General features: G+C 45.0%; 1 protein-coding gene across 3 annotated transcripts in view; it reads left to right on the plus strand.

Moving 5' to 3' along the window:
- The first annotated feature begins 2,572 nt into the window (after positions 1–2,572).
- The window catches only part of RBL1 (RB transcriptional corepressor like 1), a 28,943-nt gene continuing 13,380 nt past the window's right edge, over positions 2,573–18,135 (plus strand). Inside the window, exons 1-14 of one of the 3 annotated variants that reach the window (XM_075517245.1) lie at positions 3,132–3,328; positions 3,641–3,774; positions 4,760–4,960; positions 6,438–6,502; positions 6,599–6,727; positions 6,826–6,986; positions 7,740–7,789; positions 9,610–9,796; positions 11,266–11,432; positions 14,307–14,419; positions 14,971–15,074; positions 15,641–15,778; positions 17,142–17,306; positions 17,480–17,615. In XM_075517245.1, coding sequence (XP_075373360.1) covers positions 3,191–3,328; positions 3,641–3,774; positions 4,760–4,960; positions 6,438–6,502; positions 6,599–6,727; positions 6,826–6,986; positions 7,740–7,789; positions 9,610–9,796; positions 11,266–11,432; positions 14,307–14,419; positions 14,971–15,074; positions 15,641–15,778; positions 17,142–17,306; positions 17,480–17,615 — 1,888 coding nt within the window. In that variant the 5' untranslated portion in view covers positions 3,132–3,190. Of the gene's footprint in view, positions 3,329–3,640; positions 3,775–4,759; positions 4,961–6,437; positions 6,503–6,598; positions 6,728–6,825; positions 6,987–7,739; positions 7,790–9,609; positions 9,797–11,265; positions 11,433–14,306; positions 14,420–14,970; positions 15,075–15,640; positions 15,779–17,141; positions 17,307–17,479; positions 17,616–18,135 lie in introns of all 3 variants that reach the window. The other 2 variants (XM_075517247.1, XM_075517248.1) reach the window with 2 other exon arrangements.

Genomic DNA, 18,135 nt, shown 5'->3' on the forward strand with positions numbered 1-18,135 from the left:
CCGAATCTCCCTTTAAATGCTGACTCCGCACACTGCAGCCTTCCACCCCGGCATTGTTAATGCAGAATATTTGCTCGAAGGATCTGCAGAAACCAGGCAGCCCCTTGGTACACGGAGAAGCATTCGTGCTGGCACGTACACGGTGAAGTCGGTGGCGGCCGCGGCATGCTCTGCCCCATCGGAGGAGGTGTGTTATTCACCTTCTGGTAAGAAGTGAGTGGAGGTGGTTGCGGAGGTCGGGGCACAGGCGGGCACAGCTCTCTTTGGGTTTTGTTTTGCAGGGTACAGGTGCCCTTTCGCGGAGTCTGAGGGAGTAAAACACCCTGCAGCTGCTCATCTCTGCACTCCTGTCCCTGCCTGATTTTTATCTGATCGGACACAGAATAGAAAAGTATCGCTGCACATTTAGACAGGATCTTTCATTCTCTGTATGTCACAAAAAGGTTGTTAACAATTTCCCTCAGCACTGAACTAGGGCTGGGTGAGTGTTACCTGCCCTAAGGGCAGACATCACAGCTCTGGTGTCTTGACAGTTACAAGCAAGGATTTCGGGTCTGAAATCTCAGCTGGCAGCGAGCAGAGGGCAATTCCTCTGATGACATTTGGTTTGTATCGAATAAAACTTGAGCTTTTCGGTGCATTTGTATTTTCCACCTCTTCAGGAGCCACTTCAGCTCCAGGGCTGTGGAGCACGGGCTGAGTCACAAGAGACCACTAATTCCCATCACTTTTTACAACCTTAAAGCAGTATCGAGCACTTTGCCAAACAGGTAAAAGCACCATTCGTGGTCCCCGAGTGCTACGCACCACGTGTGCCAGCGCACAGCAGCCCATGGTCACTGGCCAGCCGGGACGGCAGGGTGCTCGGCTGCGGGCACCGGGCAGTGCTGCCAGGCAAGGAGCTGACCCAGCAGCCAGCAGAGCAGCAGCTCCGGAAAATTAGTGGTAAATCCAGCTTCTCTCTCATTTCCCTTCCCAGCTGTCTGCATAACGTGCCCTTTACAGCTTGCGTAGCTGGCCTGGGAGCATCGTCCTCGGCCTCCTGCTGTGGCTTTTGGGGCATTTGCGGTTTCAGGGTGCACCCAAGGTGGCTCGAGGCCATCAGTGCAGTGCCGAGGCAGCACTAATTCCTGGAGAATCCAGATTTCACCTCAAAAGGCATAAAACAATGCAAGATCTCCACCCCAGTAGAAAATCAGTCCCACTCCCCTGTCTCGCCTCGTTAGCCTCCAGGGTGATTTTAAGTAGAGGAACGGCTCCGTTCGGCACTGTGACCTGGCTCCCGTTTGCCAGTGGTCGGGATGGGGATGTGACGTTACTGGTTTAGCCTGGAATTCAATCCCAGTCTCGCTGAACGCATCAGTTCGTGCAACACCAGCACCAGCCCTCGGGGGGTTTCAAGGACTAGCAGCCACGGATGAGCAAACAAGGGGAGCAGGAGTTGTAGCAGAGGCTCTGCAGCACCTGCTCCTCTCTCTTGGCTCCTGCCAAGCGTTTGGCTGTTACATTTTTCAGCTGGATTATGTTGTAGCAAAAGCGGACATTTTACAGGCATAGCCTGTACCATTTAGAAAGACAAAATAAATTTTTAAAGGAAAACCCCACAGTGGCTGACTTCCCCAACCCCCCCCCCGCCCCCCCCCCGAAATGGGGCAGAGGTTTCTGATAGAGGAACAGATGCACAAAAAGCAAAGCTCAGGCCCCTCCAAGGAAGGCACATCTTTTTTCCTGAAGGAATAAATACGACTGTAGGACTCCGACTGTGTAGCCTAATTATCAGCAATTAAATGCATTGCCTGGATTTTCACGGCAGTCAGTTTTCCTTCCTCTTACAGCAAATCTTTTTACAAGCACGTTTAGGTGTTGGACTAAAGGTGGCCTTCAGGGGAAGTAACGTTGTGGAAGGCACCGAGCTGAGCTGATTCTCGGTGAGGGACCGGCTCCACCAGCCCGTGGCTTCCCCCTAAACGATCCCGAGGCTTCGCAAAAGAACACTGCAAGAGAAATTGAACCCAGCACGCGCAGGACCAGACCTTGGGGCAGGTCAGAAGCTGCTGCAGGAGCGCGCGAGGCCGGGGCTGTGCTCCCACCGCTGCCCTGAGCTCACCCTGAGCACCGCCGTGTGCAAGGCACCCATGAGCGGGGGGTTCACCCCCCAGCTCGAAAGCCGGGCTTGCTCGGGGCTCGCTCCGCGTTTTTTTCTCTCTGTGCCACAGCCTTCCAGCAGCTCAGGCAAGGCACGACACCTGCAGCAGCAGCAGCAGCAGCCGACTCAAAGCGAGCCCCAAGATGGTGGTGGCGGTAGCCTCCGCTATCACGTGGGTTTGAAACCGTACCCCCATCTCTGCACCGGGCTGCAGGCTCCGGGTCGCCGAACCCCTCCCAGGGCCGCAGGGGCTGCCCCTGCCCGCGGCGCCGGCGGCCGCTGGGCGCTCGCAGAAGCGCCCCGGCCGCCAGCGCGGGGCTGACGCCCGCCGGCCGCGCCCGCCCGGCGCAGTCGGCCATCTTGCGCTGCCGCCGGCTGTGCCCGCCGGCCACGCCGCGGGGGGAGGGGGGGGCCGGGCCACGGGCGCGGGTGCGCGCCACGGACCGCGGCGGCCGCGGAGCAGCGGAGCCTCGGCACTCGCCTCGCTTCAGAGGCGGGGTCACCCCGCCAAGACAACGATCGCCTCTTCCTGCCCCCGCGGGGGTGGGTGCAAGCGGCCCGCGGCCAGAGGCGGCCGAGGAGGTGCTCCCCCCACACGTGTTACACGGCGCTGCGGGATGGCGGGGCGGGGGGGGAGCCGCTCCCGCCGCGGTCCGGACTCGGACTCGCCGGGGCCGTGCGTGGGGAGGCGGCCGCCCACACCCGCAAGCACGTGCGCCGCACCCCCGTGCCCCGCCTACAGACGTGTGCGCCAGCGCGTGCCTGCGCGCGGCCACCCCACGCGTGCGGGCGCACGCACACGTATGTGTGCGCGCAAACCCCCGGGGGCGCGTGCAGCCCGGCACACCCCGTGTACTCACGGCACTGACCCCGCGCGCGCACCCCCGCGGCGCCGCACGCCGGCCCCCACGCGCGGAGGCACCGTGCCTCACGCCCCGCCCCGCTCCCCGCGGCCCCGCCCCCGCCGCGCGCGGCGGAAGGCGCCGCTCCCTTCCGGCGGAGGCGTTTTGGCGCGCGGAGCGGCAGGGCCGGGCCGGGCCGGCCATGTCCCGCCCGGAGCCGCCGCCGGCCGAGCCCGGCGCCGCCATCGAGCGGCTCTGCCAGGAGCTCAACCTGGACGCGGCCAGCGCTGCCGAGGCGCTGCGCGACTTCACGGCGCTGCGGGGCACCTACAGCCTAGAGGTGAGGGCGGCCGGGCGGGGCGGCGGCCGCTCGGCCCTGTCAGGGGCGGGGGGGGCCGGGCCCTGTCAGGGGCGGAGCGGGCCGGGCCCTGTCAGGGGCGGAGCGGGGCGAGCTCCCGCCGCGGGAGGGGCCGGGGGCGGGGGAAGGGGGGGGGGGCCTGGCGAGGGTCCGCCCGCACCCGGGGCGGCCTCGGCCCGCAGCTGACGCTGCCCGTCGGTACGTGCACGTGCGCGAACGCGCGCACGCAGGCAGGTGCCGGTCGCGGCCGGGCCCCGGCGCCCCCGCAGCTCGCCCCTTCCCGTGCCCCGGCAGGGCGAGGCGCTGCACTGGCTGGCCTGCGCCCTCTACGTCGCCTGCCGCAAGAGCCTGGTGCCCACCGTGGGGAGCGGCCTGATGGAGGGGAACGGCGTGTCGCTGACCAGGATCCTGCGCTCCGCCAGGCTCAGGTGAGCTCTCCCGCGCTGCTCGCTGCCGCGGCGGGTGCCGGCGGCCCCGGCACACCGCCTGCTAACGCACTGCTCCGCTAAAGCTGCTAATTCCGGTACCCGCTGCTTTTCTCACAGCTCCAGGCGCTGCAAAACGCATGTCCCGAGGTAATGGTGTAAAAGCAATAAATCCTCTTTTGTTAAAAGTGGAAATAAGATGCAAATACATAACTTTCAACTTCAAGCCTTTGAAAAACCACCCACGTCGGACCAAGAATTGTTCCGCCCACGCCAGTTATTTCCTTTTCTTTTCGTAGCTAATTGAAACACAGACAAGGCCTCTGAATGTTCTGTTAGCAGTCCGGATAAGACTCGTGTCTGACTCGGGATCTAGGCCGGGTCGCTAGGTGTAGTGCTGACAGCTGCGTCCTACGGTGTTCTGCGAACACGGAGCTGTGCGATCAAATAAATATTCACGTACCGCGGGGGCAGCTCCACTTGCTCTGACCCGAGATGACAGAACTCGGAACGTTTCTCGCTCCGCTTAAAGACCTGTTCTTAGCTGAACTGCTGGGGGGGGTTGCCAGTGTAATTACACCTACAGTTAACGGGTTTGGTCTCGGTAGCTTTGATAGGCACAGGCTCTTGTTGGTGGTTTTGGTGCCTCTCCTGCCTCCCCCTGGACACGTGCAGAGCTATGTGTGCGCGTGGAAGACTTCCTACCCCTCCCCTAGCTGACACAGCTGTGCTGGCAGCCTTTAAATAAAATTAGCGTTTCCATGCCTGTACCTTAAAGAGAGTCAAGGCAAAAAACCAAAGTGATAAAAGGCAAAAAGCTGACAATATATGCAGTTTGGGAATCTATCAAAATAAATGGTAAACCTACGTATGAATCAAATGAGTTGTTAAGGAGTACATATGTTGCATTTTGGCTTTTTTAAAAGTTGAGAATAAAGGAAGCTAGTTAAAGCTCAAAGTAAAGCAGACTTTTCTTTTTTCTTTTAAGTTTAATTCAGTTTTTTAGCAAAATGAAGAAGTGGATGGACATGTCAAATCTGCCACAGGAATTCCGAGAGCGAGTGGAGAGGCTGGAGAGAAATTTTGAAGTGTCAACTGTGATTTTCAAAAAGTTTGAACCAATATTTTTGGATATATTTCAAAACCCTTACGAAGAAACTTCTAAACCACAGCGAAGCAGGAAACAGAGGTATTTTTGAGGTTTAATGTGCATTTTCCCTGGAAAGGGCTATACCCAATATAGATTTATGAAAATTAAGATTGTTATTTGTGCTTTCAAAAGTTATGTAAAGTTCCGAAGTGATAGGGCCTCTTCATGGCCTCGATTCTGAAATGCAGCGAATACAGAAACATCCCTAATCTTGATGGGGTACAGCTCGTATCAGCAGAGCTTTGCAGCCGGTGGCTGTTTACGCAGTTCGCTGTAACATGCAGAAACTGGCCCGAGGTGAGAATGTCTGTGTGTGGTGGGGAGAGGTACAGTGAGAGGGATTAACTTGAGATACAGCGAGACTGACGCTTCAAACATTCGGCAGAAATAACTTAAGTAGCACAGGGATATTTTGTCTTGGCAAGGTACTGGCCGAGGTGGTTGGTATCGTGGCATAATCCCTCCGGACAAAGCAGCGTTACATCCGCAGTGACCTCCGCACTACTGGATTTTTAGCGTGATTCCCAGATGAGTGGTAACACACAAATGGAAGAAAGCTACGGCTGATGCACTCATTTTTATGACAAACTTAGTAACTGCTGGTGTCGTCTTCCAGACGCACGCAGAACTTCTGCCTTAATTAAAGGAGCTTGTCCGTATTCCCTGCTGACTGCATGGCCATCTCTGTGATAGCTTTATGGTGAGAGTGTAACCTGAATGATGAGGGAGCCGAGCTGGGTCTGTGCGAGGTATTTTTGCCAGCTCACGTCATCCTCTGGACGTGAGGGGGGATAATTGTTCAGGTAAAATGCTCCAGCGTAGCTCCACGTCTACAGGTAGAAAGGATACTTCTGCTGCTACAGCCCTTCACGTACGGCAGGTAGGTTTGTGGGCATCGCTGCGTATTGGGAGAAATTTTGTCGGTATGCTCTGTTACTGTTCCTTCGTTGGAGCAGTGGTCATTAGTGTCACCGCAGCTGTAGCTTCTCTGTGGGCTGTCTTGAGTAATGTCTTCCCTGGTCTTCTAGCTTTGTGGTTTTGGATAATCTCTACTCCAAACACAATTCAGTAGATGAGCTGTAATACAAGCTGTAGTTGCGTATTTTGAAGGGATGACTGATGCTTTAGTGAAATATTTAGGAAAAACTGTCACTGGAAGGTATATAGCCCTTGGCATCTCACTGCCTGCAGCTGCGGGAGGATTCTTTTAGAGATGTGACACCAGCAAAATAGCGTGGCCAGGGTCACAGGCCAAAGGCAGCCGTTAGCTCAAAAAAGGGTCAGAAGGTCGGGGATGCTTTGCAAAACAGTCCGTGGAGCGAGGTAGGACACTGTCGGTTAGTGAAAGCTGAAATAAGGACATGTAGCTTAGATTGTGCCTTAGTGTGAAAATAACATACGTGACAGCTCTGACTGTTATTTTGAGCAAGGAAACAGAATGAAATTCTTACTGTAAAACAAGCTTCAGCTTCCTGGAACTGAAGACTGACTTCTCCCCCCTTTTCCTCATTGATAGACGGGTGCCATGCAGTGTTAAAGATCTCTTCAACTTCTGCTGGACTCTCTTTGTGTACACTAAGGGTAGGCTCGCCTTTTTTTTTTAGCTGCATGGTGTGTATACGTTCTGAGTTACGAACTTCTTTTGTTTTGCTTGACGTGATATGCTGTCTCTTAAAGGTAATTTCCGTATGATTGGAGATGATTTAGTAAATTCCTATCATTTGCTTCTGTGCTGCTTGGACCTGATTTTTGCAAATGCCCTTTTGTGTCCAAATAGAAGAGATTTGCTAAATCCATCGTTTAAAGGTATGGTGGGGACAGATTATTTAAAATCAAATATGCTTTGTTCTCTTGTTTCTTTTTAAATGAAGCTGAAGGTTGGTTGTCTTCCTCCTTGTTCTCAGGCTTACCAGCGGACTTCCACACGACAGAGATCAAAGCCTCTGAAGATCCTCCTTGCATCATTGCCACACTATGTGAGCTGCATGACGGGCTTTTAGTAGAAGCAAAAGGAATAAAGGAACACTACTTTAAACCATACATTTCAAAACTATTTGATAGGAAGGTACATCTTACTAGTTTTAAGAATGCATGGTAGTGCTCAGATGAATGATCTCAAGACCATTTAAATCCTGCAGGTTCTGCAGGAAAGTGTACTAGTAGGCAAATGAACTTGGGCTGGGTCAGGTTTTCTTTATATGTGTTTTAGCAGGAGCAGAATTTACTCTTGCTTTTAGTGATGTGTGCTGTAAGGTCCCCTGCGTTTTGGCTTTTTATGTCGGTGGAGAATCTTTGGTTTCCTTTCTCGGCAGTGTGAGACTGAATTATGGATGGTAATGTTTTCTTCAGGCAAAAAAGTAATCTCATTGTGAAATAATTTTATGGGATAACTGTCACAATAGCATGAGTCCTACTGCTGGTCTTGGAGTTGAGCAAAAGGCTTTGGAAGGAAGAGGTTGAGGTTGCAGGTGTACAAATTGTTCTGTCTGGTTTTGATCCTGGAAATTTTTTCCAAGCTCTGTGGAAGTTTCTGTTTAGTTGTTCATCAGGTCGGTCCCTAACCCGCCAATGGAACAGATATTAAATAGCAGTACTCTTTCTAAAGAGTGAGTTTATCTAGAGCTTGGATAGAGTTGTGCTTTGTCCTCACCTGTTTGTCTTGCTAATGGCATTGTAGTCCTTCGGTCTGGGCAAAAAAAGTCCAGTTACACTCCTAAATCTAATTTCCTTTTTAGCTAAAACCATCATGCCCTCACGCTGTTAGAGTTGGAACAGTTTTGATTTTATTATGTAAGATATTTCTGCTTTTTATTCTTAGATTTTAAAAGGAGAATGTCTGTTGGATCTCTGCAATTTTACAGAAAATAAGTAAGTTACAGCTTATGTTCTTAATCATGGGGTTTGGTTTCCTTTCTAAAATACAGGCCTTTGAATGCTAAATCTCAGGTTTTCCTGTTCCTTTATCTTACCATAACTAATGTTTTTTAATTATTTGACATTTTAATAATTAATGTAATTATTTTTAATTAAAGCTGCTATCTGGCTGAAATGCTTTCTGGATCCGAGATGTGTCAAATGTCAGGGAGTCAGCTGCAGAGTTTCTTCCTTGATGTCAGGTTTTATGGTGCTTGCCCTTATTTTCTTGCAACTGTAACCTTTGAGTAATCTAATGCAAATCAAAACCTTGACTCTGAAGTTCATGGATGTGTTTCTATACGCACCTCAAATATTATACGCGAGTAGAGAAGTCTTTAGATTCATTTGTCAGTCTCCAATTGAGTGTACAAATCTCTGAATATAACAGAAGTACTCGAAAGGAAAAGAAGCAACAATTGCAAAACGACAACAAAGAGGTAGAGCGTTTCTCTGGGAGGCAAGTATAATCGTTTCAGAAACTCTTTAAAATTCACTTCTGAAGGCTAATTTAAATGCAAAATGTGAACAGCAGCTGCTTTGTTCTGGATCCCTTAAAGGATTTTTTTTTTTTTTTACCTTTTCCAAAAATACCTAATAATTTGTTTTTGCAAGGTGAGTTTTTAACTTGTTGGTTTGCTTTGAGAATTTTGAGCAAAGACTCAATTGTTTTAACAATGTAGATAACACTCAAATTTAGATATAAAATGGTGTTGCTGTGATCCATTTGAAGCCATGAACTTCTCTTAGTATTTCTACTTAAAAATTAATAGTATTACTTTAATAATACTGTCATGTAGAATGATACAGTATTCCCTGCTCTTTTGTAAGTAGCTTGACATCTAAAGGAAACATGGAAGCCTCTCTGTTTCTTTGTCCAAACTTTTCATAGACTTTTACTTTTTCTGAAGGATGGGACAGGTGAACCTGTGATACAGTAAAGTTTCGTGTGGGATCACAGAATCACTTGCATCCTGAATATGTTGTTATGTTCCGTTAATATACATGCTTCAGTGGTAGCTTGAATTGCTAAGACACTTCGCAGGCAAAAGATACTTCGTACAGCATTCGTGTATCATGAAAAATGTGCAGGCAGGATTTATTGATGTGAGCTGTTTGTGATTTTTATCCAAAAGTTTCATTCTGCTTCCCAAGTATAAGTTTAAAGCTTTGCAACCTTCATGGGACTAAACGTTCCTGTTTTACAGTTGGGTTAGCTGGAATAAAGAAAATTGAAGATTTGTTTGGTATCATATGTCAGTGGTGATTTTAGAAATTGAATCCAGGAGGCTAGCTCTTAAATTTCCCTTCCTCTGTGCCATTATGAAAATTACAGGCTACGAAGTGGCAAAAGTAGAAATCAAATGTGGCTGGTTTAATGCAACTACTGTTAATGTGCTGCATGTATCAAAGATTTAACCTCTGATCAGCTGAGTAATTCTGAACTGTTTTATTTCCAACTGGGATGGAAGCAAAGTTGTTTTTTCCTCTTCTTACCTAGAGCCAAATGTTGGTGGTAACTTAGGAGGAAGAGTGGTCCCTGCAGCGGATCATCGAGGGAACAGGGGAGGTTTTAAGTATGAAGGAAGGCAGGGACGACCGCAGACAGATTGCTTGGGGTAGTGAAGTTTTGTTTACAAGCAGCACTGCTGCTTTGAAAGCATTAAACGCTTTGAACGTATGCTGGTTTCAGTTTTGTACCTTAGCTCCACTGGCATCTTTTTTGTTTCTTCAGCAGTTCAACCTTTGATATAAAACCTGAGCTTCTTTTTCAGCAAAGCACTGAATAAAGAGTATGAAGAGTACGTTCTGACAGAGGGTGACTTTGACGAGAGAGTTTTCCTAGGAGCTGATGCTGAAGAAGAAATTGGCACTCCTCGAAAATTTCCTGCAGACGTGCCAGTAGGGAAAACACCAGCAAGAGCACATGTGGAGTGTCATCTTCAGCAGCATTTTGAAAAGGTGATTCATTTAACATGTTGATCTCACTTGAAGTACTCCTTCAAGTTTTTCCATCCTTGTATGCTATTTGAATCACTGAGGTGACGTTGAATTTCTTGAACTTCTTCCGGAGAGGAAGATGATGAATCCCATTTGCAGGCTTCGGTGGATGCTGTCTTGCTAAGGAGAAATGGTGATGTCTTCTTTCCTGTGGAATTTAGTAAATAACTATTCCTTAAACACAATGAGAGCACTTTCATGTGTGCAGTCTGTTTTTGTCTAAGAAAAATCAATAAGTAGTTAAGACCTAAATATATAGCTCTTAAGGTTTTGTTCAAACTTCATATATACCCCATAAGAATACCGTGAAACCTTTATGCTGGATTGATTTATTTGTTTTCCTGATATTTCCTTTTTTAGGACAGGGAAAGTCAACTTGTGTACTACCCTATGGAAAATAACATTCAAGACATAAAACCCACCAAAGTCTAATTCTTCATTACAAAAAGTAGCCTATAAACAGAGTTAATGTTTCGCTATGTTTAAAAATGTAAAATGTATTTAATGAAGTTGGCTTTTAAACTTTGGTAAGGGAGAAAAATGGTGCTGGCTGTGTGAAAGAACCACATGCTGTTTGATTTACATGTCAATTAAAAAATAAGAATACTTGTTACAAGATGCTAGTGCTGGTATAAATGAATCATATGGCTTACCTTTTTCTCCCAAATATAACTGTATTTCATATTCAGGCAAATTAAAGACAGGGGTTTGGAATGAGTTTATCAATTTTGAACTTCAGTTTCTGTAGTATAATAATGACCTCATTGCTATTTATGCATGCTGACTGCAGGCTTAACCTTTCCTCATTATTTGCCTTGTATCTTCAAAATGTAGTCTGTTCTAATAATTCAAACCCAAATACTTTATTGCATCACTTCCAGAAAGCAGGATACAAACAGGGAAGTGCAGTCAACACAACTCCATCTGCTTAGTGCTACATCGTTCGTTGCGTGAGGGGAGGCTCTAGGTCCACCAGGACAGCGTTTCCCAAAGAACATTTTCCTGTGACCCTCTCCTAGGCAGCTCTGCCACATGCTCCTTGTGTCACCCAACTAACGCAGGCAGGGACTGTGAATGGAAGCATATGCTTTCTCTTTTTTTGCCCTGTATTTTTCAGTGTTCAGGTGAGCTTAAAAATGTACGGGCTTTAAGATTTAAAGTCTCATTTTCCAATATCTTATTTTTAAAAAAACCTTTGAGTTAATTTTAGTCTGCCTGAAAATTTGTTATATTTTGTATTTATGGAGTCCTGGGAAAACTTTAATAATTTTGAGTCAGTTCTGAGATCACAGGTTCGATGGTAGCCTTCAGGTAGCGTACTAGTGGTGTCATTTTAATCTTTGGAGTGATTTTGCAGGAGATGCTCATTTGAAAGGTTTTTGAAACAGTTGTGTTGACTGATTTTATTTGTTATTTTTCTCGTCTGACAGAAAAGGTCATTTGCACCTTCAACTCCACTGACTGGAAGAAGATACCTACGAGAAAAGGAAGCTATCATCACTCCTGTTGCTTCAGCAACACAAAGCGTGAGCCGGTTGCAGAACATTGTGGCTGGATTGAAAAATGCACCGAGTGAGCAACTTATAACTATTTTTGAGTAAGTACGTCCACTGCAGCTGCTCTCGTACAAACGGAAAGTCATCTTTTCACGCTTGTGACTGCGTTCTTGCTCAAATTTTACTTTTTTTGTTTGGTGCAGAATATTTTTGTCTGCATTTCTGTATTATTTCTAGTTGAAAGATCTTCTGTTTTCTAGATGATCTCATCTTCTGGAGAAGGATAGCTGAACACACACACCCCCTCTGAGTGTCACCACCATTGTATTAATGTAGTTTTTGCTAATGTTAATTTAGCTGTTTGCTTGAAAGCCAAATACTATTTTTGTTTGTTTAAAATTTTAAACAAGTATGGCTTAATTAAAAGATATGGTAACTATGTTGGTAGAGGTTTTGGGTGTCCTGGTTTTGGCTGGGATAGAGTTAATTTCCTTCCTAGTAGCTGGTAAAGTCCTGTGTTTTGGATTTAGTATGAGGATAATGTGATAACACACTGATGTTTTGGCTGTTGCTAAGTGGTGTTTCCACTGGTCAAGGACTTTTCAGCTCCCCATGCTCTGCCAGGCGCACAAGAAGCTGGGAGGGGGCACAGCCAGGACAGCTGACCCAAGCTGGCCAAAGGGCTATTCCACCCTGTAGGGCATCCTGCTCAGTACAGAAACTGGGGGGAGTTGGCCAGGGAGCAGCGATCGCTGCGTGGGGACAGGCTGGGCACTGGTCAGTGGGTGGTGAGTGGTTGTATCACTTTTTTTTGGTTGTTGTTTTTCATTGGGTTTTGTTCCTCTGTGTGTGTGTCTCATTGTTTTCCTTTTCATTACAATTTTTTATTATTATTATTTTATTTTATTTCAGTTATTAAACTGTTCTTATCTCAGCCCACGAGGTTTCTTACTTGTGCTCTTCAGATTCTCTTCCCCATCCCACCAGGGGTGGGGAGGGTGAGCGAGCGGCTGGGTGGTGCTTAGTTGCCAACTGGGGTTAAACCACGACATTGGGGGAGCAGGGAAATGTTAGGGTCAACAAGCTGTAATCTTCGCCTTAAAGAGCTGGGAAGATAAGACTAAAAGCAGCCTAAAGGCTCCCCATTTCTCCTTCATACTACTTCAGGATATCTTAATCTAACTTTATAGCATATATATCAGCCTAGCAGTGACCCTAATTATTGTTGATGCTGATCTCTTGTATAGCAGCAGCCGTGTTTTCCACTTGTCTAGTTCTGGTGGCCGTTCCCTGAGCGTGCTTCAGCTTTTCGGTTTCCTCCCTGAACCACAATGTCTGTCCTAGGGCTGGCATCCTAGCAGGAGTTAGAGCATTCCTAGTCAAGAGCCTCTCGCTCAGCCCTTATAGCTGCTGTATGGTACTGGGAAACCGTAATAAGTGACTACTGAACACAATCCCCATCTTTCAGGATCACCATTTCTAGGACAGAGTCCCGGTTTTATAAATCACCCTATATTTTTGGCTCCTGGACGCATGACTGCGTGCTGGCTGTAGTGAAATGCACATGAAAATGTTGGTGCATAAGCAGATGAGTATAAATAAAATTGTTTATCAGTAAAAGGTAGATCAGTGTTCCTTCATAGCTCATAAAAAGCCATAATTTAGTAGTAAATACCTGTAAAGCTGTTGGGTGTTTGCCTAACATCCATGCAAATTAAGGCCTTGCTGTAGTATGGTGTAAGGTCTCCAGATATTTATTTTATTAATCAGAATGGACATTTAGTATTAGCACTTAATATTTGAAGTGCAAAAGTAATGTTTTTTTTAAAGCAACCTTCATAAATAGGTGAAAAATATTACTTTTAGTTCTCACTTTTGGAGTTACATATATTTTGAAAGTTTTCCTAGCATTTGTTCTTAAAAGTTTGCAAATGCTCAGCAAGATGCATTTCTATTTTGAATGTTTCTTTGATGGTTTGTTTGGTTTTTTTTTTTAAGGACTGTTTGATATTATTTATATTACACAATTAAAACATTAACGTGTCTGCAATCTCTTATGAAAAATGTGTTTGTTCAAGTAAGAAACCAGTCTGTAAATATTAAAACAGGGAAAATAATTGACTAAACCTCTGACAAGAAATGTTGAGTACTTTGCTCATCTTGGATGCGAGTTCAGCAAGCACGAGGATATGTACTGTCTGATTAGGAGAAATGGAAAGAACTGTGTTTTGGACTATGTGTAATATTCTATGCTTTTGAATATTTTCTTTCAAATTAAAATTCCTTGGAAACATAACTTTGAAGTTAATTAAAAGACTTTGTTCAATGAAACCTTAGTTTATTTCAATGCTAGCTTTTCAAAATAGTTTAGTGTCTTAATTTGACACTAGTCACAAGCCACTGTCCTCTAATACAGAATTGCTGGAAAATCTGGAAGCATTCAGAAAGAGCATCTCCAGACAGAGATTCTCTGGTCCCTTTTTATGATAGTGACTGTGTGGAGTTCATCAGTTCCTCTCTGCCTTGCTAGTAAATAAGGTATTTTTGGAAAGATGCTGACTCTTTGAAAGCTTTCCTGTACTCCCTCAAACAGTGCCTGGTTTGTGCAGTCTCGTGGATGCGTTTGGTTGGTTGCCTGTTGTAGCATTCTTCCTACTACCTTGCTCCTAGCAGATTATTTTTCTCCTGGGTGTGCTACCCTAGCTCTTGCTTTCTCCTGCATTTGTTCCAAAATCTACATAGCCTCTCTTAACTTTGTTAGGAAAGGAAAAAAGGAAACAATATTTTGGTATGTTTTGTGTTTTCCTCTGTTCTCTATGGTAATACAGGTTATAGCCTGAGGAGGAAAGCTCAGTATAACTGGCTTCTCTTCTTTTTATTTGGGTGGTATTTTGTTTTGTTTTGTTTTTTGAGTATTTTTTGAAACTGGATATTTATTTATACAAACAAGGCTTTCTCTTTGCGTTCTGCTTCAGGTCTTGTGCACGCAGCCCTATGGAAAGCATTACGAGCAGAGTGAAAGAAATAGGTGAGACATTCTGTCGCAGCTACACTCAGTCAACAGATGAACAGCCAGGATCTCATATAGGTATGGACGTGAAATGCATGGGATGTTTCAAAATATTAAACCAAGGCAAATGAAATGCATACATATACTGTCGTCTAAGTATTTAATACAGTGGAACTGTTAACCCTGAACATATCCGAACAGAAAACTGTTGCCGCCAAGCAGAACGCTGTAAAGAATAAAACTTTGTTACAGAGTAAAACCAAGGTTGCAGTTCACAATGGGATAACCAAGAGAGCATTGAAACTGTAGCAGCTCTTAACAAAAATTGTAAACTTGCATTCTTCTTAGATTTAAAATTTAAAGGAAACGGAATACAAACAGGAAAATTATTATTGCAGCTGTCTACGAAATTACATCACTAGAAATATTAAAATACATAATCTTTTAAAACATTTCTAGAATTTCATGCTATTTTCGTGACTAGTGGATTTCTGAACATACTCTTTTGATTTGCAAAGTCTATGCATATGCACTATTTTCTTAGAGAAGGACAAGTACTGGTCAATTTAGTCTTAAGACCATTTGTGCAAATGGCATTGGGCTTCATCTCTGTTGGTTTTAAATTTCAGATTTTGCTGTAAACAGATTAAAACTGGCAGAGATCTTGTACTATAAAATCTTGGAGACTATAATGGTGCAAGAAACACGAAGACTACATGGGAAGGATCTGACTGTAAGTAAAGAACTGGCCAAAGAGAATGCTTTTTGTCACCCCCTCTAGGGGTTTATCTTCAGACAGTTCCAGACCAGAGCAGTCTGCAGTTAAGCAGTCTGTGTATATTGTAAATATTAAAAAAGGGGAAATATATGGGAGCTGCCTAAAAGTAGTTGTTACTGCTATTAAAAATGGTATAATTCTGACATAACTAACCATCTTAATTTGTATTGCCTTCTAGAATCACACCTTTATGGACAGATAACTTTTATTCTCTTCTTTATCCAATTAACAATATCAGTACTTCATGTTAGAGAGCAATGCATTTGCTCTGCTTTGTGATTCACAGTAAGGAGGCCAATTCATTTGGCCATAGTATGAAAAATGTGATGGTTTTGGTGCTGTTAGTCTGCTTCTATTCTTTACCATTCTAAACTTCCCTGTAAAAAGAGGAGATTGTGGAATGTAGAAAAAAGCAGTAGCTCTTCCTTCCAGCAATAAGCTATGTAGTATTAGTTCCACAAAATTCAAACTTTGTTTCCCAAACCTCAGATTGTTGACATTTTCTCTTGGATCATTGACAGGCTCTCTTGGAACAAGATGTCTTTCACCGCTCTCTCATGGCATGCTGCTTGGAGATCGTGCTTTTCGCATATAGCTCACCTCGTACCTTTCCCTGGATCATTGAAGTTCTTGACCTCAGGCCGTTCTATTTCTATAAGGTAAATAAATACTGTCTTAGGACTGGATCTGTATTAAAAATGGCACGTTACTGGATTGACAGTCTTAGAGGATGATGCTCTTCCTTACTAGGCAATCAAGTGGGAGAAGGACTGATGTTAACATGTAATATGCCTCTTCTAAATTCTGGCTGTCCTTAAATATATATTACCTGGAATGTGTAATGCCAGAGTTGAAGCTGAAATTTAAAGCAAGAAAACCATTTTGTAAACAGTACTTAACTGTAATGTGGTGTTGATCAACTTTTAGTTCTTAATATAGATATGCTTTTTAGTCAACTAAGGCATTCAAACGTATTTTGATGATATTCATATTTATTCACTGCAAGCTATAGTTCTGCTTATTAGTGATAAAATAGCAATAAAGCAAAAATTGTTGCCTTTGGCTACTACTACTTATCACAGGCTTGCTTTGTTAAATTTTATTTTTCTCTGTTTTATTTTATATAACAGAACATAAAATCTCTTTTTCTGGGTGTTCTCTATTTTTGCTTTTTTTATTTAACCTCATTCCCCTCTGCCTCCAGTGTCATTTCTGTTCTTTGACTTGTTTGATCCTTTTATCATCTATCCGTATGCCTCTTATTTTTACCAGATACCTAACAGCTTACTCCAGTTAGTCCTGAATAAATCAGAAGTAGTTCTGCTTAGATGATAACAACCAAAAAAATTGAACCCTTTGGGAAAGCTGTTTTATATTCTGTTCTCCCTTCTTCCTTCTTTAATCCTCAGATGTAGGGCAGTAGTGAAACTGAAACAAATCTGTCAATATTGCTGTGGCTGTTGGTAGCCTACATCAATACCAGATGCACTGGTGCAGATCCAACTTTGTGGAACAGATTTACATTTGATTTGAATTTTCTTTGCTATTCAGTGTACGTTCTTGCGGCACTCTTTCTTGAAAAAAATTGCCATCACAAAGGCTTCACACGAGAGAAGTCTTCTCACGTACCCAGCCTAAGCGGATATACCTGCTTGCATCTTCCTAGGTATGCTGCATGTGCTGGATGAGCACTGCGTGTGCTTAGTGCTTTCATTCTGTACATGCTTAGCAATGGTGAGAGAGAGCCTTAAAAAAAAAAAAACCAAAACAAAAACCTGGGAGTGGGTGGTTCTGCATTGATGGGACATCTACTGTCCATTTCCAACTCCTGGATTGCCTTTGGGAAAGGGGGTCTAAAAAAGGAGGGATCAGAAGACAGTTGGGGAAGATGTGAGGAGGAGGCTGGAGCATTCTACATTGAAGAGAAGTTTTGAACAGGATCCTGAAACAAGCAATGACTTGATAATGTTAAGCATGAGAGATACGACTTTGCTTTTGTGTGTGTGTCTTGTTTACCATTAGGTAATTGAAGTACTGATTCGGTCTGAGGAAGGACTTTCCAGAGACATGGTGAAGCACCTCAACAGCATTGAGGAACAAATTCTCGAGAGTCTCGCCTGGACTCGGGACTCGGCACTCTGGAGTGCCCTCCAGGCCTCAGAAAACAAGGTCCCAACCTGTGAAGAAGTATGTTACCTGTTTTCCTTTTATTAGGAAATTCATGTTCTTTTTCTTACTGTTGCTTTATACAGAAAACAGTTCAAATGAGACAAGTGCTGCAGAAAAACTTCTATTAATAGATTGGCACAAAGAAGGGAAATCTTATTTGTTATCTTACACTGATATTTCTTATTTCTCAGGTAATATTTCCCAGTAATTTTGAAGCAAGCAATGGAGGAAGTGGGCTTGGGCATTTGCCTATGATGCCAATATCTCCTATAATTCATCCTCGAGTAAAAGAGGTTCGGACAGATCTTGGTGGGAGTTTAAGACGGGGTACGTTCAAGGTTTCTGATATGATTTGAATGTCTGAATTTGGGGAGAGGGGGTTTGGACTTCTTTATAATTGCAAAAAGCAATCTTGAATCTGAATTAAGCATTCAGAATTGTGAAGCCTCTTATTTGATCAAGGGAAAGTCTAGACCACAGAATCATATAGGTTGGGAAAGTCCTTTATGATAGAGTCCAACCATAAACCCAACACTACCAAGTCCACCACTACACCATGTCCCTAAGCACCTCATCCAAAAGTCTTTTAAATACCTCCAGGGATGGGGACTCAACCACTTCCCTGGGCAGCCTGTTCCAATGCTTGATAACCCTCTCAGTGAAGTAAAATTTTCTAGTACCCAATCTAAACCTCCCCTGGCACAACTTGAGGCCATTTCCTCTCATCCTATCACTTGTTACCTGGGAGAAGAGACCACCACCCACCTCCCTACACCCTCCTTTCAGGTAGCTGTAGAGAGCGATGAGATCTCCCCTCAGCCTCCTTTTCTCCAGGCTGAACAACCCC

Source organism: Mycteria americana, chromosome 14 (genome assembly GCF_035582795.1).
Source record: "Mycteria americana isolate JAX WOST 10 ecotype Jacksonville Zoo and Gardens chromosome 14, USCA_MyAme_1.0, whole genome shotgun sequence".
Classification (NCBI taxonomy): Eukaryota; Metazoa; Chordata; class Aves; order Ciconiiformes; family Ciconiidae; genus Mycteria; species Mycteria americana.